Here is a 21,278-nt window from a genome sequence, read left to right as displayed (position 1 = left end):
CTTCTTATTGGTGTCCTTTAGTAGTGGTTTCTTTGCAGCAATTCGACCATGAAGGCCTGATTCATGCAGTCTCCTCTGAACAGTTGATGTTGAGATGTGTCTGTTACTAGAACTCTGTGAAGCATTTATTTGGGCTGCAATCTGAGGTGCAGTTAACTCTAAGGAACTTATCCTCTGCAGCAGAGGTAAATCTTCCTTTCCTGTGGAGGCCCTCATGAGAGCTAATTTCATCATAGTGCTTGATGGTTTTTGCAACTGCACTTGAAGAAACGTTCAAAGTTCTTGAAATGTTTTGCATTGACTGACCTTCATATCTTAAAGTAATGATGGACTGTCATTTCTCTTTGCTTATTTGAGCTGTTCTTGCCAAAATATGGACTTGGTCTTTTACCAAATAGGGCTATCTTCTGTAAACCATCCCTACCTTGTCACAACACAACTGATTGGCTCAGTAATTACACAAAATAATTTAAATGCATTCCAGGTGACTACCTCATGAAGCTGGTTGAGAGAATGCCAAGAGTGTGCATTGCTGTCATCAAGGCTAAGGGTGGCTACTTTGAAGAATCTCAAATATAAAATATATTTTGATTTGTTTAACAATTTTTTGGTTACTACATTATTCCATATGTGTTATTTAATAGTGTTGATGTCTTCACTATTATTATACAATGTAGAAAATAGTAAATGTAAAGAAAAACCATTGAATGAGTAGCTGTTTCCAAACGTTTGACTGATACTGTATATATACAGTATATTTCATATATGCATTACATAGCCTACTACATTGCAAACTTGTGGTTGGTCTATTACTAGGAGTAAGAAGGAACCATGAACGATTTAAATGTGTTTTGTTATCTGACAAAAACACACAATGAAGGTGAGCAGTTATTTAAGCAATAAGGCCCGAGGTGGTGTGGTATATGGCTGTTCTTATGCACAATGCAACGTGGAGTTTCTGGATACAGTCCTTAGCTGTGGTATTTGGCCATATACCACAAACACCCGAGGTGCCTTATTGCAATTATAAACTGGTTACCAATGTCATTAGAGCGTTAAAAATACATGTTTTGTCATACTCGTTGTATACGGTGTGATATACCACGGCTTTCAGTCAATCAGCATTCAGGGCTCGAACCACCCAGTTCATAATAAAAAAAAATTGAAGCAATCAGTGTGCACATTTTATATCTAGACCAATATCAGCCACAATTTTACAGGCTGTGCTGTGAGCAACCTTGCTTTGGGGTCCGGAATGAAATAAGCGGAAGAGCCGACAGACGGAAGACTCGGCGGAAGCGGTCTGTCAGGGAAGAAACATTTGCAGAATTTGACACAAAGAAGCCCAAGGATCTAAAACATTTTATATTTCGATAAAAACGTATTCCCCAGTCCGCTGCAATGATTCTCCTAGAAATCAACAACCGGATTATAGAAGAGACGCTGACGTTGAAATTTGACGGCGCATCCAATGGGTGAGAAATCATTGTTCCAGACTAGCTTGCTAGCTTCCGAATAGCTAACAGTAGCCGAATATTAATGTCTGGCCAGTATTATTTGCTCGACAATGAATGAATTATGGATGGAAAACGTGCGGCTGGTGGAATTGACAGAATAGGGACTATATATTTGACACGTACAGTAATATTCTGGTTTAACTGAATAAAGTGGCACGCGCCTCTGCAAGAGGCATCGCTTAGCCGGAATAATGGGGTGTGTCTGTCACTGGTTAGCTTTGGCTAGCTAGACTAGCTGGGCAGGGGAAGCCTATCTAATAACTGTCTAGCCCCAATAAGGGGGTAACGCTAAGCGAACTCTAGTTTACGTGTGCTTGTCGGCATCCCCTCATTTATTGTCCCAATGAACTGCCGATTTTTAAATTATGATGGTGGCTTTCACATAAAATATGTACAGCCGTATTGTTAGCTAGCTAACTATACCTATCACTGGCTGCTATGCTAATCACCGCAGTAAAAGGGAACCTGCTTTTCTAGTTCATGGTATAGTAGCTAGCTAACTAGTTTGCTTTCATCTCTCCTCGCTTTGAATTGAGAAAGAGAACGTATCGTTATGGGTTAACCTTGTATTAGCTAGAATCGTTCAATTACAATGAAATGAATAGAGAATAATAATAATCAGACTAGATAGCTGCTAACGAGTATAGCTAGCAATATATTAGCCATCGCGTTGTTGGCCTCTTCCGCATTCCAGCATCCCCAAGTTGGGTCATGTCAGTGCAACTCTCTGGGGAGAGGAACTGCTGTTATAGACAACTTCTAAACCCCAAGGAGTGGTTTCTTGAAATACAATTGCAAGTTGCACGAAAACCAAAATGGTTTTACACAAATATGCCAACATGGTAACTGCTGCTACAGAATATTATTATACTGGCAGCAAATTAAGCGTTGTCTATAGTTAACAACTACTCAACAAAACAATTTGTTATATTATCATGCATTCAGTTTTATACATATTTGACATATAATCCTCTATTTGTAGAACTAAACCAGAGGCAGTGGAGGTGACATTTGCAGGTGAGTTAAGGACTAGTGGTTAATATTTCCGTGCCGTACCATGCAGTTTTAACAATATTATCCTATTTTCAGGTGTCCAGGTGGGTGCTTGTTTGTAACTGATGGCTTTTCTCTGAACTGTAGATTTTGATGGTGTCCTCTACCACATCTCCAACCCCGATGGGGACAAGACCAAGCTGATGGTCAGCATCTCCCTTAAGTTCTACAAGGAGCTGCAGGAGCACGGAGCTGATGAGGTGACACACACACCAGCATCTGTACCTCCCTTGCCCTTCATTCAATCTATGTCCTGTGTAGCTCAGTTAGAGCACGGTGCTTGCAACGCCAGGGTTGTGGGTTCGATTCCCAAGGGGGGGCAGTTTATGTGACCGACTGGCTCGATTCGGTCTTATGTAGCAACATTTGAAGTTGTGTTTTTTTTTACATTGGATAAAGGTAGAGACTCTGCGCTAGAAAATGGTATATCATACACTACAGCTGAGGAACATTGGGAAAGTAATTCTGCTTTGAAAGTTGATAAACATGTAACCTCACTTTTGAGAAAATGGCCCTTGAATTTTTTGGTACCTACCGGAGAGCTTTTCTTTGTCTACACCCATTCAGCATCGTTCACACCCTTTTAAGCTTTAGCCCCACCCATCTCTTTAATGACTCACATGTGAGGCTATGTACTAAATAACCAAAGATTTAACTTTTGGACTCCCTCTGCATATTTGCAATCAAATGCCAGAAATTTCTCCTTAGATATCATCCTCTAATTCCACTGATTTCAGAACTCAGTCCTCAAGAAAGAGGAGAGCAACACTTATGCAGTTCTACTATCTGATCTCTTTTTTAAATATATTTTTAAAAAATCAGCATTAAAAAGGATTACCTACACATAATGATCAGTTCAGATTATAGACAGAAGCGTACTACATGGCAGACCAATCCGAACTTGTCTCGCAGCATGTCCAGCCCACTCCTTTTCTCAGCCAATCATTGCTAGCAGGAAGGATGCTGTATCTTTCCATGACTAAACCAACTAGGCTCGTAATTTAACAACTTTATTTGTTTTTACATATGGCAAACAAGTTTGTTATTGAGGCATTCTTCCAGAATGCATTTCTTGCTAAAAAATACATTTTGATTTAAACTTTTATTTTTTTATGTTCAAATGGCGGTCTTGTGAAGTAGTGACTCCTGAAATGAGTCATATTTTTTTTTTTTTTTAAGGATGAAAATGTATGCATTCACTACTGTAAGTTGCTCTGTATAAGAGCGTCTGCTAAATTACAAAAATGTAATGCTTGTAAACTAACCCATGTCACTCATCATAGCTTCAATTGTAGTTTAAAATGTGTCAGAGTAGATGTTTTATTTTTTGTTGAAAAGGAGAATGTCTGTAAAGCAGGATGTCAGGGCTTTGTACATCCTCACCATGTATGGAAGAAAACAGCAGCAGTGGTTTCTTATAGAAACAGGAAGTGCTTTATGACTCGCCCTATAAGGAGGAAGTGCTGACTGAGACAGCTAAATGTTGCCTAATGAACACCATGACTGCTTTCCTGTAGTCTACCAGTCCTTGTTGTCTTACTCTCTGTGAGCACTACTGAATCAAAGGACTGGATAGGTTTTAACAGTACTGCTTTTACCTGTCGAGCACTTTAAGATCATGGAGGGAAAGAGCTGTGGAAAGGAACACCTATATCACTTGCTGCACAGTGGTGTGTTTTTAAAGGACCAAATCATGTCCCAGTCCTGTCACCTGACCATAGAAAATGAATGTCTACCTTCATTGCCTTGTGTCCCACTTCCAGCTCCGTTCTTCATTGTAGTGGTATAGAAAGCTAGTTTAACTACTGCAAAAACAGTGGCTTTATGAGAACATGTTCAACTAATCAAGTCTTGTCCTTTTCAGTCACTAAGTGTAAATTTGGTACACCTTGTCACCTTTCTTCACTAACCCACAAAACACATTTTTGTGTAGAAATGTTCCGCTTTACGTGTTACATAATAGATTTACATAAATACGTGTCACAATGGTGCACTCTACGTGTTACATAATAGATTTACATAAATACATGTGTCACAATGGTGCACTCTTGCAGTTTTACTGTAGAGGAAACTGAGTTGCAGTACGTCTTATAATAGAAGTTGTCATCTGTTACTACATGTGTACGCTGGATTTGCATATAGCCTTATTTGTTCAGAACTCGGGCTGCATTCCAGTGATTCCACATTGACGGGTAACCGTTGTTTTAGGGGAAGGCTTATGATCTCCCCTTACCATTATCTACACTGAGACATCCACCTCTACCAGTCCACTCTGGCTCTCTGATGTTGCATAGCTGGTGTCGGACTCCGTCGGGGCATTTATCTGTTACTGTCCATAATAACACACCAAATCCCTCCCTCCTTTCAGCTGCTGAAGCGGGTCTATGGGAACTTCCTGGTTTCACCCGAGGCGTGTAAGTATTATGTAACTACGGTCCACTCTCCCTATGTAAGTTTCCACTGTCACCATGTTAATGACTCCAACTCCTCAGAGAATTATCGACAGCGCGTCATATAGCCTATCACTTACGGAGGTCCAACACCCACACTTATATTACTACCACTGACTTCGCTGATAGTACATTTTTCCTGAATAAAGTAGCTAACTATTATTGAGATACTGTATGTGGTTGTCCCACCACCTAGCTGGGACTGAGATGCTGTATGTGGTTGTACCACCACCTAGCTGGGACTGAGATGCTGTATGTGGTTGTACCACCACCTAGCTGGGACTGAGATACTGTATGTGGTTGTCCCACCACCTAGCTGGGACTGAGATACAGTATGTGGTTGTCCCACCACCTATCTGGGACTGAGATACAGTATGTGGTTGTCCCACCACCTAGCTGGGACTGAGATACAGTATGTGGTTGTCCCACCACCTAGCTGGGACTGAGATACTGTATGTGGTTGTCCCACCACCTAGCTGGGACTGAGATGCTGTATGTGGTTGTACCACCACCTAGCTGGGACTGAGATGCTGTATGTGGTTGTACCACCACCTAGCTGGGACTGAGATACTGTATGTGGTTGTACCACCACCTAGCTGGGACTGAGATGCTGTATGTGGTTGTCCCACCACCTAGCTGGGACTGAGATGCTGTATGTGGTTGTCTCACCACCTAGCTGGGACTGAGATGCTGTATGTGGTTGTCCCACCACCTAGCTGGGACTGAGATGCTGTATGTGGTTGTACCACCACCTAGCTGGGACTGAGATGCTGTATGTGGTTGTCCCACCACCTAGCTGGGACTGAGATGCTGTATGTGGTTGTACCACCACCTAGCTGGGACTGAGATGCTGTATGTGGTTGTCTCACCACCTAGCTGGGACTGAGATGCTGTATGTGGTTGTACCACCACCTAGCTGGGACTGAGATACAGTATGTGGTTGTACCACCACCTAGCTGGGACTGAGATGCTGTATGTGGTTGTACCACCACCTAGCTGGGACTGAGATGCTGTATGTGGTTGTCCCACCACCTAGCTGGGACTGAGATGCTGTATGTGGTTGTACCACCACCTAGCTGGGACTGAGATGGTGTATGTGGTTGTACCACCACCTAGCTGGGACTGAGATACAGTATGTGGTTGTACCACCACCTAGCTGGGACTGAGATGCTGTATGTGGTTGTACCACCACCTAGCTGGGACTGAGATGCTGTATGTGGTTGTACCACCACCTAGCTGGGACTGAGATACTGTATGTGGTTGTCCCACCACCTAGCTGGGACTGAGATGCAGTATGTGGTTGTCCCACCACCTAGCTGGGACTGAGATGCTGTATGTGGTTGTCCCACCACCTAGCTGGGACTGAGATGCTGTATGTGGTTGTACCACCACCTAGCTGGGACTGAGATGCTGTATGTGGTTGTCTCACCACCTAGCTGGGACTGAGATGCTGTATGTGGTTGTACCACCACCTAGCTGGGACTGAGATACAGTATGTGGTTGTACCACCACCTAGCTGGGACTGAGATGCTGTATGTGGTTGTACCACCACCTAGCTGGGACTGAGATGCTGTATGTGGTTGTCCCACCACCTAGCTGGGACTGAGATGCTGTATGTGGTTGTACCACCACCTAGCTGGGACTGAGATGCTGTATGTGGTTGTACCACCACCTAGCTGGGACTAGTTTAGTTTAGTTTTTTCTACAGCCTGAAGTGTAGACACATTCACTTAAAATAACACCATGCACCCACATCCTCCTCCATGATTGAAACTATAGATAGTGTTTACTGGGTGATACGCTGTCTTTGGTTGGCACCAGGTCTAACACTTTGCATTTAGGCAAAACTTTTTGCTTAGTTTACTTTGTTGGAAAGTCTATGCAGAATTTGGGTTTTATTAGTATTTATTGTCATTTGCTATAGGCTGGTTTTGACCCCCATTCCCCTCAGATATTGACACCATGTCATAGTTAGTAAACCTCTTACTAAGAAGTTTTCTAGCGATTTAATAATTATATCGAACAATAGCTGATCTTGTCTGTAATTGGCTGTCTCCTAGGCTACAACGTGTCTCTGCTCTTTGACCTGGATGCGGTCCCAGCCAACAAGGAGGAAGTGATCCACCAGGCGGGCATGCTGAAGAGGAACTGCTTCGCCTCGGTGTTTGAGAAGTACTTCAAGTTCCAGGAGGAGGGCAAGGAGGGAGAGACGAGGGCCGTGGTCCACTACAGAGACGACGAGTCCATGTAGGTGGCCGCTGTACTGCCTGGATGAAAATGTATAGAAGTAACCATAGACAAAACAAGGATGCTATTTGTTGTTGACTACTAAAAGTCTGAGGCTTTGGGTGGGGGGGTTCTACTAAAACATGGAATTGTTTTAAGGTGGTCATGACAGATCATTTAGTTATTTGATTTGGAATTTTAGGACCCCTGTAGCTATCAAAACAATTACTTGTTGAAATATAGAATTGTGCCTTTACTGCTATAGCCCATAAAAACACTGAGTAACACATTCAAAAATGACAAAACAGTATAAAATAAATCATAAGGAATAAGGTTTTGAAGTGTGTATATCTCAATCTCACACACACTACCGGTCAAGTTTTAAAAACACCACCTCAATCAAGGGTTTTTCTTTATTTGTACTATGTTCTACATTGTAGAATAATAGTGAAGACATCAAAACTATGAAAAGCACCTATGGAATCGTGTAGTAACCAAAAAGGTATTAAACAAATGTTATATTTGAGATTCTTCAAATAGCCACCCTTTGCCTTGATGACAGCTATGCACACTCTTGGCATTTTCTCAACCAGCTTCATGAGGTAGTCACCTGGAATGTATTTCAATTAACAGGTGTGCCTATTTAAGTTCATTTGTGAAATTTCATTCCATAATGCATTTGAGCCAATCAGTTGTGTTGTGACAAGGTAGTGAGTGGGGGGTATACAAAAGATGGCCATATTTGGCAAGAACAGCTCAAATAAGCAAAGAGAAATGACAGTCCATCATTACTTTAAGACATGAAGGTCAGTCTATTGCTCGTGTTTCTTGGCCCAAGCAAGTCTCTTCTTATTGGTGTCCTTTAGTTGGTTTCTTTGCAGCAATTCGACCATGAAGGCCTGATTCACGCAGTCTCCTCTAAACAGTTGACGTTGAAATGTGTCTGTTACTTGAACGCTGAAGCATTTATTTTGGCTGCAATCTGAGGCTGGTAACTCTAATGAACTTATCCTATGCAGCAGAGGTAACTCTGGGTCTTCCTTTCCTGTGGCGGTCCTCATGAGAGCCAGTTTCATCATAGCGCTTGATAGTTTTTGCGACTGCACTTGAAGAAACTTCCAAAGTTTAAATGTCTGTGTTGACTGACCTTCATGTCTTAAAGTAATGATGGACTGTCATTTCTCTTTGCTTATTTGAGCTGTTCTCGCCATAATATGGACTTGGTCTTTTACCAAATAGGGCTATCTTCTGTAAACCACCCCTACCATGTGACAACATAACTGATTGGCTCAAAAGCATTAAGAAGGAAAGAAATTCCACAAATGAACTTTGAACAAGGCACACCTGTTAATTGAAATGCATTTCAGGTGACTACCTCATGAAGCTGGTTGAGAGAATGCCAAGAGTGTGCAAAGCTGTCATCAAGGCAGAGAGAGGGTGGCTATTTGAAGAATCTCAAATATAAAATATATTTTGATTTGTTTAACAATTTTTTGGTTACTACATGATCCTATATGTGTTATTTAATAGTGTTGATGTCTTCACTATTATTATACAATGCAGAACATAGTACATGTAAAGAAATTTTGATTTATTTAACACTTTTTTTTTGCTTCATGATTCCATGTGTGTTATTCTTTATTCTACAATGTAGAAAATAGTAAAAAGAAAAGAAACTCTTGAATGATTAGGTGTCTAAACCTTTGACTGGTACTGTGTATATTTTTAAATCCAAGAACCCTTTTTTTTTTTACTGCCAGTATTCCATGTCACCGGGGTGACTACTGGTTGTTGACATGTTCCTGTGTTTGTCCTCAGGTATCTGGAGGCCAAGAAGGACAGAGTGACGGTGGTGTTCAGCACTGTGTTCAAAGACGACGATGATGTCATCCTTGGGAAAGTGTTCATGCAGGTGAAACAATATTTCTCTCTCAAGTAGTGATGCACCGATATGACATTTTTGGCTGATGTCCAATATTTTCCTTGCCAAAAAACCCCGATACCGATATTTAACATTTTAGTGGCCTTTTAAGCATTCTAGTACAGTCAGTTAGTTAAAACACGCATGGATGCAGCAGTCTAAGGCAATGCATCTCAGTTCAGGAGGCGTCACTACAGTACCTGGTTCGAATCCAGGCTGTAACACATCCGGCCGTGATTGGGAGTCCCATAGGGCGGTGCACAATTGGCCCAGCGTTATCCGGGTTAGGCCGTCATTGTAAATAACGTTTTGTACTTATGTCCTGATTACCAGTAAAACATAATCAAAACCAATTTCTATCCCTTACTTGCTGTGCTGTTTTGTTGTTCATTTGTTTAGTTGTTTCATTCTCAACCAGGATTTCATCATACATGTCAAGCAGTGAAGTTTCAGCTCTGTCTGTCCGTGGCCTCTCTTCCTCGGTGCGCACTGTCACTCTCTCTGTTTCCATCTTGTCCAGCTGTGTGACATTTCACATAAACCCTATCGCTTGTCTGCATGGAAGTAGTGATCCCTGTACATAGCATCAAGCATGGTGGCTTGTTCACAGCCTGTGTGGGCAGTTTTGTTGAGCAGGAGTTTCAATGCTGTGACAGAGGGTATCACGGCTGCAGTTGATCAGCTTATTTCTCCAGTCAGTTGTTTTGAATGGAGCTAGCCAGTGTGTTCAAGTTTCCATGTTTCAAACATGTTCTCAAATGCCATTGAAATGGCAGCAGCGGTATGAGAACCAGCACATTGATGAACATGAAATATGACTTTCCACATTCTGAAATCCTCATCGACCCACTGTGCTGTCAGACTCAGCATGCTGATATCGCTGGTCCAAATGTCAGTCGTGAAGCTAATAGCAGTGACGCTATTACTGTGTAACTCCTGTAGGGCAACATCTGAAAAATAGCACACTTAGTAGTGTGTATCGGTGCTCAACCAGTCGGCGAAAGCCAACATCACCCATGACAGAGAATGGTTGTCAAGGACAACGAATTCCATTATCTTGGCGTTAATGGATTTGGCCATTGAGTTGTCTTGCTGAAATGTTGTTACTCTTTCAAATGACTGCTCGACTTGTTGAGTGCTCGATCCACACAGCAGACATGGTGGGCTAGGTTAGGATTTCTGTGTAGCGCAACATTTTACGTGGCGTCATTACATTATAGGTATGCTCGTCAGCTTTGACATCGGTATTGCACATCGGCGTTAAACTAGAAATATTTTGTCGACGTTGTCATGTTTAGCTAATATTGTCCGATTCCGATATGTTCACTGATATCGTGCCTCCCTACTCAAGTTTTCATCACCCTTAACAGGAACCGCCTCTCGTATGATTAAAACGAGCTTGGCAGCACTATGTACTAAAAGTTGATTGATTAATCGGAATGGCCGATTTAATTAGGGCCGTTTTCATAACAATCGGAAATCGGTATTTTTGGGCGCTGATTTGCCTATTTTTTTTATTTAAAAAAAGATGTTTTTTTATACCTTTTTAACTAGGCAAGTCAGTTAAGAACACATTCTTATTTTCAATGATGGCCTAGGAACAGTGGGTTAACTGCTTTGTTCAGGGGCAGAACAACAGATTTTCATCTTGTCAGCTCGGGGGATCTAATCTTGCAACCTTATAGCATTAAACTTATCTTATAAAAAACAATCAATCAATCATAATCACTAGTTAACTACACATGGTTGATGATATTACTAGATATTATCTAGCGTGTCCTGCGTTGCATATAATCTGAGTGAGCATACAAGTATCTAAGTATCTGACTGAGCGGCGGTAGGCAGAAGCAGGCGCGTAAACATTCATTCAAACAGCACTTTTGTGCTTTTTGACAGCAGCTCTTCGTTGTGAGTCAAGCACTGCACTGTTTATGACTTCAAGCCTATCAACTCCCTAGATGAGGCTGGTGTAACCGAAGTGAAATGGCTAGATAGTTAGCGCACTTTAATTGTCGTTGTGTTCCTGGTTCGAGCCCAGGGAGGAGCGAGGAGAGGGACGGAAGCTATACTGTTACACTGGCAATACTAAAGTGCCTTTTAGAACATCCAATAGTCAAAGGTTAATGAAATACAAATGGTATAGAGGGAAATAGTCCTATAATTCCTATAATAACTACAACCTAAAACTTCTTACCTGGGAATATTGAAGACTCATGTTAAAAGGAACCACCAGCTTTCATATGTTCTCATGTTCTGAGCAAGGAACTTAAACGTTAGCTTTTTTACATAGCACATATTGCACTTTTACTTTCTTCTCCAACACTTTGTTGTTGCATTATTTAAACCAAATTGAACATATCTCATTATTTACTTGAGGATAAATAGATGTTATTGATGTATTAAGTTAAAATAAGTGTTCATTCAGTATTGTTGTAATTGTCATTATTACAAATCCATTTTAAAAAATTCATCGGTATCGGCTTTTTTGGTCCTCCAATAATCGGTATCGGCGTTGAAAAATCATAATCGGTCGACCTCTACTATGTACATTACAAAATGATGTAATTACAATACAGTATGTATGTCCATATGGTTGTGAAAAGGAGAAAGGTTGCCAAAGTATCTTTGCTCTGTTGCCTAAAGGTAGTTCACTACAGTAATGCAGAAACCCCATCACCTCCATGTCTGCAAATTATTTATGAAATATCTTATTTGCTCTCCACACTATTAGGTATTTGTCATGGACAACCTTTAGTGTGTGTCGCTCTCTGTATGTGTCTCACTGTCTGTCTGTGTTGCTGTCTCTGTGTGTAGGAGTTTAAGGAGGGTCGGCGAGCCAGTCACACTGCCCCCCAGGTTCTGTTCAGCCACCGGGAGCCGCCCCTTGAGCTGAAGGACACTGACGCCGCCGTTGGAGACAACATCGGCTACATCACCTTCGGTCTGTAGCAACCATTCCCAGGTTTTCCAGAAATCCTGGTTGGAGGATTCTGGATTTTCTGCTTATTCCATTCTGATTCCTGGAATCTTCCAAATGGGATGTTGGGCCTTCCTGGGAATTACATGGTTTTACTGTACAAGAAGGTGCCTAGAGCTGAATTGTGTGACCGTTAAAATATATATATTTAACTTAAACTAGACATGCAATGAATTAGTCGTTTTCCAACGCTAGTGACATGATAGAAAGTAGTCAGTGGATGATCATAAACAAACATTAGCTTGAATATCAGGTCAGTCATCAGCCTAATTGCAATGTCTTTGTGGTAATGTGTGTTATTTCTCCTGTCCTCTCAGTCCTGTTCCCACGTCACACCAACGCCAACGCCAGAGACAACACCATCAACCTCATCCACACCTTCAGGGACTACCTGCACTACCACATAAAGTGTTCCAAGGTGACTTCCCTAACTAGTATACTAACTAGGACCCTATTAGTCCCAACTTCTGCACTGCCCTAACTAGGACACTACTATACCTGCACTACCCATTATTGTGCTCCTAGATGAGCACTAACTATTGCCCTTACTAGGGCCCTACCATACCTTTACTACCATGTAAAGGAACAGTTTTCTGGACATAGATCAAGTAAGGGTTGAGGGAATAACTTTACCGGCACTAGCATGGTAAAACCCTGCAGTCTGTGATCATAAAGGTATCTGATGGGCTTTCCATCGTAAACAGTTACGGGCGTGTAAATATGTGCTTTTCAGATTCCTGCCTGGTATGAGTTGAGGTCAATTAGTGTGCATGTCAGTGAGCTGTTGGTTCAGTAGGTGTGTATTAAGGTTCAGTAGGCGTGTATTAAGGCATGTCTCTGTGTCGTCGACACCCCCCCCCCCCCCCCCCCCCCCCCCCCTTCCAGGCCTACATCCACACACGTATGAGGGCTAAGACTTCTGACTTCCTCAAGGTGTTGAACAGGGCTCGACCCGACGCTGAGAAGAAGGAGATGAAGACCATGTCGTAAGTTACTGCTGCTCTGCACTCCAGCGATGGAGTGCTGATCTAGGATCAGTTTAGCCTTTTAGCTCACTATGGATAGTATTACATGTTTATGTGGGAGGGGTTCCTGGATCGGCACACCTACTCTCAGATGCTTTTAGAATTTGGTCCCATACCCTGGACTGTGCTTGATTGAGCTTGCCTGGAACTAATGGAATAGTCCCAAAAGTGCATGCCCCGCCCACCTGGCACTCCAGCCAATGCTCGAACAAAACGCTCAAAGTATTTGAAAAAATGAACATACTATTTGGACCCAGGTCTGACTTATTCCACTGCCAGCCATTGGGTTCACTGGGATGTGTGTGACCTAACGTTGACTCTAGCAGCACTGCCTGTAGGACACTTCTGTCCTTTAAAACAAGTCATATGGGAAGTTTACCCTGCTGTTTGTGCCTGTGAGTGTAGCCTGTTCTCAAAGATCTGAGATCAGTTAATCTGTTATCATTTATTGAAGCACACGGGCTACTTTCACCATGTCCCCAGATCTTATTGTCCCTGATAATGCTTTATTTTGTGTGTGAACTGTTTTCACGTCCCTCGCCCACCTCGACATCCCTTTCTTAATTAAATACCAACACCGAACACACTCATCAGCGCCTGTGTGGTGAACAGCAGTCAGATGGAGAGAGAGCCAGGGTGGAAGTGTGTACTCTCTCTACGTCTCTGGTACCAAGTTGCAGCCTTCACCCAAACCACAGCTGATAATGGATTGTAGAGATTCCTTAGAAGCTGATAAAAGAATAGCTTCTACAGAATCATTAGAACCCTTCTGTAATGTTCTTGTGTCTGTAGGCTACGGTGTTTGTGAGGGCGGTCTTGTTTCAACAGTTGTGTTCATTGTGTGTGTACTACTAGAACTGACTTGACACGAGCAGCGCTGTTTAAAGTGGGCTCAGGTGGAATTTTTACAAGCTCCCCCCACTCACTCGCACACTCAGTTTGTTCCCTATTGCTGTGTGGGATCTGTGGATCTGACCAGCACTCCCCATCTCTGTCTGAAACAGAAGAGGCCTTGTCTAAATATGTATATTTAATTGTGACTCCGGGAAATTCTATGCCACTGATCCTCAGGGAGCTCCGCTCTGGGTGGAAGGAAGCAGGGGTGTACTCTTGTTTCACAATCTGGGATTTAGTCAGCGGTAGTTGACATAGTTGGGTCAACATTTAGTTGGAAGGTGTGGTATCTGTATTTTTTTTACTCTTGCATGGAGGCCATATGTGCTGACCTTTTGTGTGTTGACCAAGAGTCGTCTGTTCTTTCGACCAACCTATTGGTCAACATTTTTAAATGTGTATTTTTCCATATAGACGCATCAAATGTCTTTTAATCAAATCAACTATATATATATATATATATATATATATATATATATATATATATATATATATATATATATATAACAAACTAATATTAAGTATACAATATATATACTGAGCTTGTCTAATGCTTTACGCAAACTGTTTGATTAAATAATTAAGACACACAAATGACTAGAGGGAGTCTGACCACAATTGATTTGATTGTGCCGGGCCTGGTTCAGACTTGCTCTGTTAAAAAAACATTGAGCGACTGTGACAAACACCCTTTGTCTCTCTCTATCCTCTCTACTGCTGCCACCACACATCAACACTGTATATTACTTATTCCCTCAATCCTTGCTCTCTTTACGTGACACATGTATGCTTTGCATGCACGTGACCAATAGGGCCTGACCTATAGCATATCACAGTCACATCAATAAATTGGTTCTAACAAACTCTGAACACCATAACATGTGTGACAGCAAAATGGATGCAGAGGACGTGACCAACTGGAAACGGGAATGTTTACTGGTTGTGCAGGAGGTAAAAGGGAAGTCAGATGTCTGGAATAAATTTGACTAGTTGTAGTAAATACTGGAGATCAAGAAATGTTATGGAGCGCTGGGATGGTAGTTCTCCAGGAACAGGGTTGGAGAGAGGACCTATGGGATGGTAGTTCTCCAGGAACTGGGTTGGAGAGAGGACCTATGGGATGGTAGTTCTCCAGGAACAGGGTTGGAGAGAGGACCTATGGGATGGTAGTTCTCCAGGAACAGGGTTGGAGAGAGGACCTATGGGATGGTAGTTCTCCAGGAACAGGGTTGGAGAGAGGACCTATGGGATGGTAGTTCTCCAGGAACAGGGTTGGAGAGAGGACCTATGGGATGGTAGTTCTCCAGGAACAGGGTTGGAGAGAGGACCTATGGGATGGTAGTTCTCCAGGAACAGGGTTGGAGAGAGGACCTATGGGATGGTAGTTCTCCAGGAACAGGGTTGGAGAGAGGACCTATGGGATGGTAGTTCTCCAGGAACAGGGTTGGAGAGAGGACCTATGGGATGGTAGTTCTCCAGGAACAGGGTTGGAGAGAGGACCTATGGGATGGTAGTTCTCCAGGAACAGGGTTGGAGAGAGGACCTATGGGATGGTAGTTCTCCAGGAACAGGGTTGGAGAGAGGACCTATGGGATGGTAGTTCTCCAGGAACAGGGTTGGAGAGAGGACCTATGGGATGGTAGTTCTCCAGGAACAGGGTTGGAGAGAGGACCTATGGGATGGTAGTTCTCCAGGAACTGGGTTGGAGAGAGGACCTATGGGATGGTAGTTCTCCAGGAACAGGGTTGGAGAGTGGACCTATGGGATGGTAGTTCTCCAGGAACAGGGTTGAAGTGAACCTATAGGATGCTAGTTAGGAAGCTCTGTGTCCATATTAGATCAATGTGTGCCAAAGTCTAAACAGTCGTATTCGTGAATGCAATGGTTTGCTGTGTCATGACATGAAAAAATAAATGATTGATACAGTAGCCTATACAAGTATTGAAATACAGGCCTAAGTAAGTTACGGTATTAAGACTAAACAGGATGGGCTCTTAGGCCTACAGGTTTGATGGTGGTTATATAAGGCTGCTATACTAAGCCTACTAATGATAGACCTAAATCATTATTATAATAATAATAATAACAATAAGGGAAAGGAGGGTTATTGTAAATATAATTTCAGGCAATTTGTAACCGTGTAAACAACACTAAGTAATACTAGAGGCTGGTCTAATGAAAAAGTGTATAGCCTTTATTTCAGCATAGCAAAGATTAAGAACAGCTGAATTTGTGAAAATGTTACGTGAGGCTTGGTGCTCACGGTGTCAGTAGGTTTTTACACTCAAACAGGCAACAGAAGTATTTATTTTATTTCTGTAGATACAGCACACTGTTTCACAACCGTGACCACTATCCAACACGGGAGAAAGCACATTTGTTATAAAATGATATTTTTATTTGTGTTGCACCCTTACATAATGTAACCATATACAATTCCAGTAGCACGTCTTGGACTGTGCCATCCCCAAGCCCTCCACAATGGATCAGTCCACCCAGACAGGCACCAATCAGACGGGTGACTTGTACACCATGATTTAAAATAATGATGTTTTGCTACTGCTCGACTAAAGAAATCTAGGTCGACTAACAGCCTATCAACCAAACAATTGACCAGTCGACTATATTGTCAGCCCTAATCTACAGTGCCTTCTGAAAGTAGTCCCTTAACTTTTTCCACCTTTCTTTATATATATTTTTTTAACCTTTATTTAACTAGGCAAGTCAGTTAAGAACATATTCTTATTTTCAATGATGGCCTAGGAACACTGGGTTAACTGCCTGGTCAGGAGCAGAATGACATATTTGTAAATCGGTCCAATTCCAGCAGGAGGGTTAAGAAGGAAAGAAATTCCACAAATTTACTTTTAACAAGACACACCTGTTTACTGAAAATCATTCCAGGTGACTACCTCATGAAGCTGGTTGAGAGAATGCCAAGAATGTGCAAAGGCTGTCAAGGCAAAATGGTGGCTACTTTGAAGAATCTCAAATATAAAATATATTTTGATATATTGACACCTTTTTTTTTTGGTTACTACATGTTATTTCATCACTATTATTCCACAATGTAAAAAAGAGTACCTTTTTAAAAATATTTTTTTTTAACTGGAATGAGTAGGTGTCCCAACTTATGTGGGTTTTTTTCTTTATTTTACCCTCCTTTTCTCACCAATGGTCTCGGGAGAGGCGAAGGTCGAGTCATGCGTCCTCCAAAACATGACCCGCCAAACCGCGCTTCCACCCGCCCGCTTAACCCGGAAGCCAGCTGCACCAATGTGTTGGAGGAAACACTGTTTAAACTTCTTGGTGCTACCCATCCCATTAGCGGGATCATTTTCGTCAGCAAATAGCATAGGGCAACAGTCAAATAATATTACTAAAAAATATTAATATTCATGAAATCACAAGTGCAATATTGCCGAACACGGCTTAGCCTTTTGTTAATCCACCTGTCGTCTCTGATTTTGAAATTATGCTTTACAACAAAAGCAATCCAAGTGTTTGTAAGTTTATCGATAGCATAGCATCATGTACACATAGCATCAGGAAGCTTGGTCACAAATCAGAAAAGCAATCAAATTAATCGTTTACCTTTGATCTTCAGATATTTTCACTCACGAGACTCCCAGTTACACAACAAATGTTCCTTTTGTTCCATAAAGATTATTTTTATACCCAAAATACCGATGTTTGTTTGTCGCGCTATGTTCAGAAATCCACAGGAAAGAGCGGTCACGACAACGCAGATGTATATTACAACTAATATCCATAATGTCCACAGAAACATGTCAAACGTTTTTTATAATCAATCTTCATGTTTTTAAAATATATATTCGATAATATATCAACCGAGTGTGTAGGTTTTTCAATAACAGCGGGAGGAACGATGACGGCTTTACTCAGTTGTGCAAAAACTCACTCAGAGCCCCCACCTATCCACTTACGCAATGTGATCCTTCACGCTCATCTTTCAAAATAAAAGCCTGAAACTGTCTAAAGACTGAAGCCATAGAAAAAGGAATCTGGTTGATATCCCTTTAAATGGAGGATAGGCTTGCATAGGAACAGAGGGGTTTCAAAATAAGAGGCACTTCCTGATTGGATTTTCCTCAGGCTTTTGCCTGCAATATCAGTTCTGTTATACTCACAGACAATATCTTGAGTGTTTTCTATCCTAATCTGACAATTATATGCATATTCTAGTTTCTGGGGCTGAGAAATAGGCTGTTTCAAATGGGTATGTTTTTTAGCCAAAAACGAAAATACAAAAGGCTACACGCAAAAGGTTAACTGACAGTCAGCCTGCAGGTGCCCGGTCCGCCACAAGGAGTCGCTATAGAGCGCAATGAGAAAAGTAAAGCTCCCTCGGCCAAACCCTCCCCAACACTGGGCCAATTGTGTGCCGCCCTTTGGGACTCCGAGTCACGGCTGGTTGTAACGCAGCCTGGTATTGAACCCGGGTCTGTAGTGACGCTTCAAACACTGCGATGTAGTGCCTTAGACCACTGCGCCACTCGGGAGGCCCCATGTATTTCATTTTCAATACATTTGTAAAATAAGCATGTTTTCACTTTCACATTATGGGGTATTGTGTGTAGATGGACGAGGGGGGGAAATATATTTGGAATTCAGGCTGCAACACAACAAATGTGGATTAAGTTGAGGGGTATAAATACTTTCTGAAGGCACTGTATCTGCCTTCAGCTGTCAACTATATATTTCAACTGCAACATTTCAACAAGTTTGTCACCTAGTCAGCGCCAGCGAGGAGCCTACCTTGGAACTCGTGGCGAGAGGGTTTTCCTTTAAAACATTGACGGAATAAAACCTAGAAGCAGTAATGCCACGCCCTCTGTAGAATAGGCTTTAGGGCGAGCTGCCAATAAAGTGTCTGTGTGGCAAGACTTTTTAATTGATTTCTGGCCAACTGTTTTTTATGTCTGTTTTCAGGGGCAAGACGTTCTCCCGCTGAGGCTGGTCCACTCACGCACTCTGACCCCTGGACATGCCCAATCGTGCCACACTGAGACTCGACTCCACATTGGACAGGATCACAGGCCCCTAAAGCCCCGCCCAGCGCGTGTCCATCCTGTGTCTTTTTTAAATAAAGTTGTCTCTTAGTAGAAATCGAGGCTGAAACAAATAAAAAGGGCATTCCTTGCTTTGCATAGTTAAAAGATAACTATTAGTCCTATATAAATATATATATATATATAAAAAAAATATGATGTTTTGATACGATATCTTTTACTCCATTTGGTACTCTTACCTTGCTCCCTCCCTCTCTGGTGGTGTCCATAACTTCAGAACCCCTCCTTTCTCCCTCTCTCCCTGAAGGTGTCCATAACTTCAGAACACATCCTTTCTCCTTCCTCCCTGATGGTGTCCTTAACTTCAGAACCCCTCTCTTTCTCCTTCCTCCCTGATGGTGTCCATAACTTCAGAACCCCTCTCTTTCTCCTCCCTCCCCTATGGTGTCCATAACTTCAGAACCCCTCTCTTTCTCCTTCCTCCCTATGCTTCCATGTTGTCTGTACCATTGTCATTGGAAAAATAAACCAGTCTTATAAAAATCATTATTTTCTGTGTTGTGGTTTCACAGACCTTAATCTCACATTAACATGACTTTATTTGTACAAGGTCCAATGGAAATGTGACTTGCACTTTATCCCAACCCAAAGAAAAAAAGGTACACATACAGGTTGGAGAAGGGGGCTGCCATACTACGGCGCAATTGTGGGGGTTAAGTGCCCTGTTCAAGGGCGCAACAGCAGGCGATGGCATCTAGGATTTGATACCTGCAACCCTCCCATTGCCAGCTAACTTCCCGCATGATTTTTCCCTTAAGACCCGGGATTCGACCTGGCAACCCTTCGGTTGCTGGCTTCTCTAACCGCTATGCTACCTGTCGATACCTGCCATCATGTCTTAGTCACAATTCTTTACAGCTTCAGTCCTTGTTTGACATTCATCTCACGTCATCAACCAAAGTTGTTTTCTGGTTTCTTTTTGCCGTTTCATCTAGATACCGATCCTTAGAACTCCAGACCTCGTTTCCTTAGATCCTTGTCAGCCATGACTTTCTTTTCCAGGGGTAGCTACATCTCCTTTGACAATCCATTATCTTGCGATAACAAAAACATGGACTTTTACCTGTTGCTAGGGAACATGACAATGGTGGAGATTTGAGAGAGTTCAGTCAAGGGTAAAGTACCACTCGTTACAAGTTGGCACCACTGAGGGATTGGTGGAATGTTATGTAGAGCTGTCAAACTGGTGAGGAGTAATACCGTGGAGAGGCCTGCCTACTTTATTTTATTATCAGTACAGCAGAAACGGTACATCTGTTTGCTTGTGCTCTTGCCAACTCTGTCATGCCACACGTCTTACAAAGAACCTAATCTTACACTTCAGCAACTGTAGTTGTCATTCATGGGAGACGACATGTTTACTGTTGTGTTGTCTTTGATTTCACTTTAGCTTCACTGAAAACGGCTCTGTTTATCCAGTGTTGTGTGGTGGCGTATGATCAGGACGTTTGCCCTGGTATCGTGTGTTGGAGCGAACCATTAAGGAGAGCTGAGCATTAAATAGGTCTAGTTGCCAGGCTGAAGTAGCAAGGACATGCACATTAAGAAAAGATGACACCCAGGCTATTTTTTGAAAGAGTACATTAACCAGGACCATACGTAAATTTATGACAGCTGGACGTACTATGGTTAGAAGGATACAGGAAGAAGGATGGAAGCAAGATAACATGACTAACGCGTGAAACATAAGCATGCAATGCATACATTATTTTTAGGACGTGAAAAGGGTTCTACCATCGTTATAACCTAACCAAAAGCAAATATGAGCGTTAGTGGGCGTGAACTAGCTCTGAGATGAGAAGAAAATAATGGAGAAAGGTCAAGGGAAGCTATTTTCATATAGAGGGAGGGGACTCTATATGTTATGTAAAGGCAGGACTCTGTAATATGAGAATTTAGTCTCTTTCCATGGAGGGGCTCGGCCCTGTTATGTTTGTGATAGGGTCCTTCCATGGAGGGGCTCGGCCTTGTTATGTTTGTGATAGGGTCCTTCCATGGAGGGGCTCGGCCTTGTTATGTTTGTGATAGGGTCCTTCCATGGAGGGGCTCGGCCTTGTTATGTTTGTGATAGGGTCCTTCCATGGAGGGGCTCGGCCTTGTTATGTTTGTGATAGGGTCCTTC

General features: G+C 42.3%; 1 protein-coding gene across 1 annotated transcript; it reads left to right on the top strand.

Annotated features, from left to right (window-relative positions):
- Positions 1–1,192: 1,192 nt before the first annotated feature.
- LOC110495471 (actin-related protein 2/3 complex subunit 2-B) lies at positions 1,193–19,642 on the top strand. The gene is made up of 10 exons (XM_021570746.2): positions 1,193–1,475; positions 2,500–2,534; positions 2,658–2,770; positions 4,939–4,984; positions 7,081–7,267; positions 9,065–9,158; positions 11,982–12,108; positions 12,462–12,562; positions 13,030–13,130; positions 19,017–19,642. The coding sequence occupies exons 1-10, from the start codon at positions 1,402–1,404 to the stop codon at positions 19,036–19,038; spliced, it is 900 nt and encodes a 299-aa protein (XP_021426421.1). The 5' UTR covers positions 1,193–1,401; the 3' UTR covers positions 19,039–19,642.
- The last annotated feature ends 1,636 nt before the right edge of the window (positions 19,643–21,278 follow it).

Source organism: Oncorhynchus mykiss, chromosome 7 (genome assembly GCF_013265735.2).
Source record: "Oncorhynchus mykiss isolate Arlee chromosome 7, USDA_OmykA_1.1, whole genome shotgun sequence".
Lineage (NCBI taxonomy): Eukaryota > Metazoa > Chordata > Actinopteri > Salmoniformes > Salmonidae > Oncorhynchus > Oncorhynchus mykiss.
This window is presented reverse-complemented; position numbering and strand designations above follow the sequence as displayed.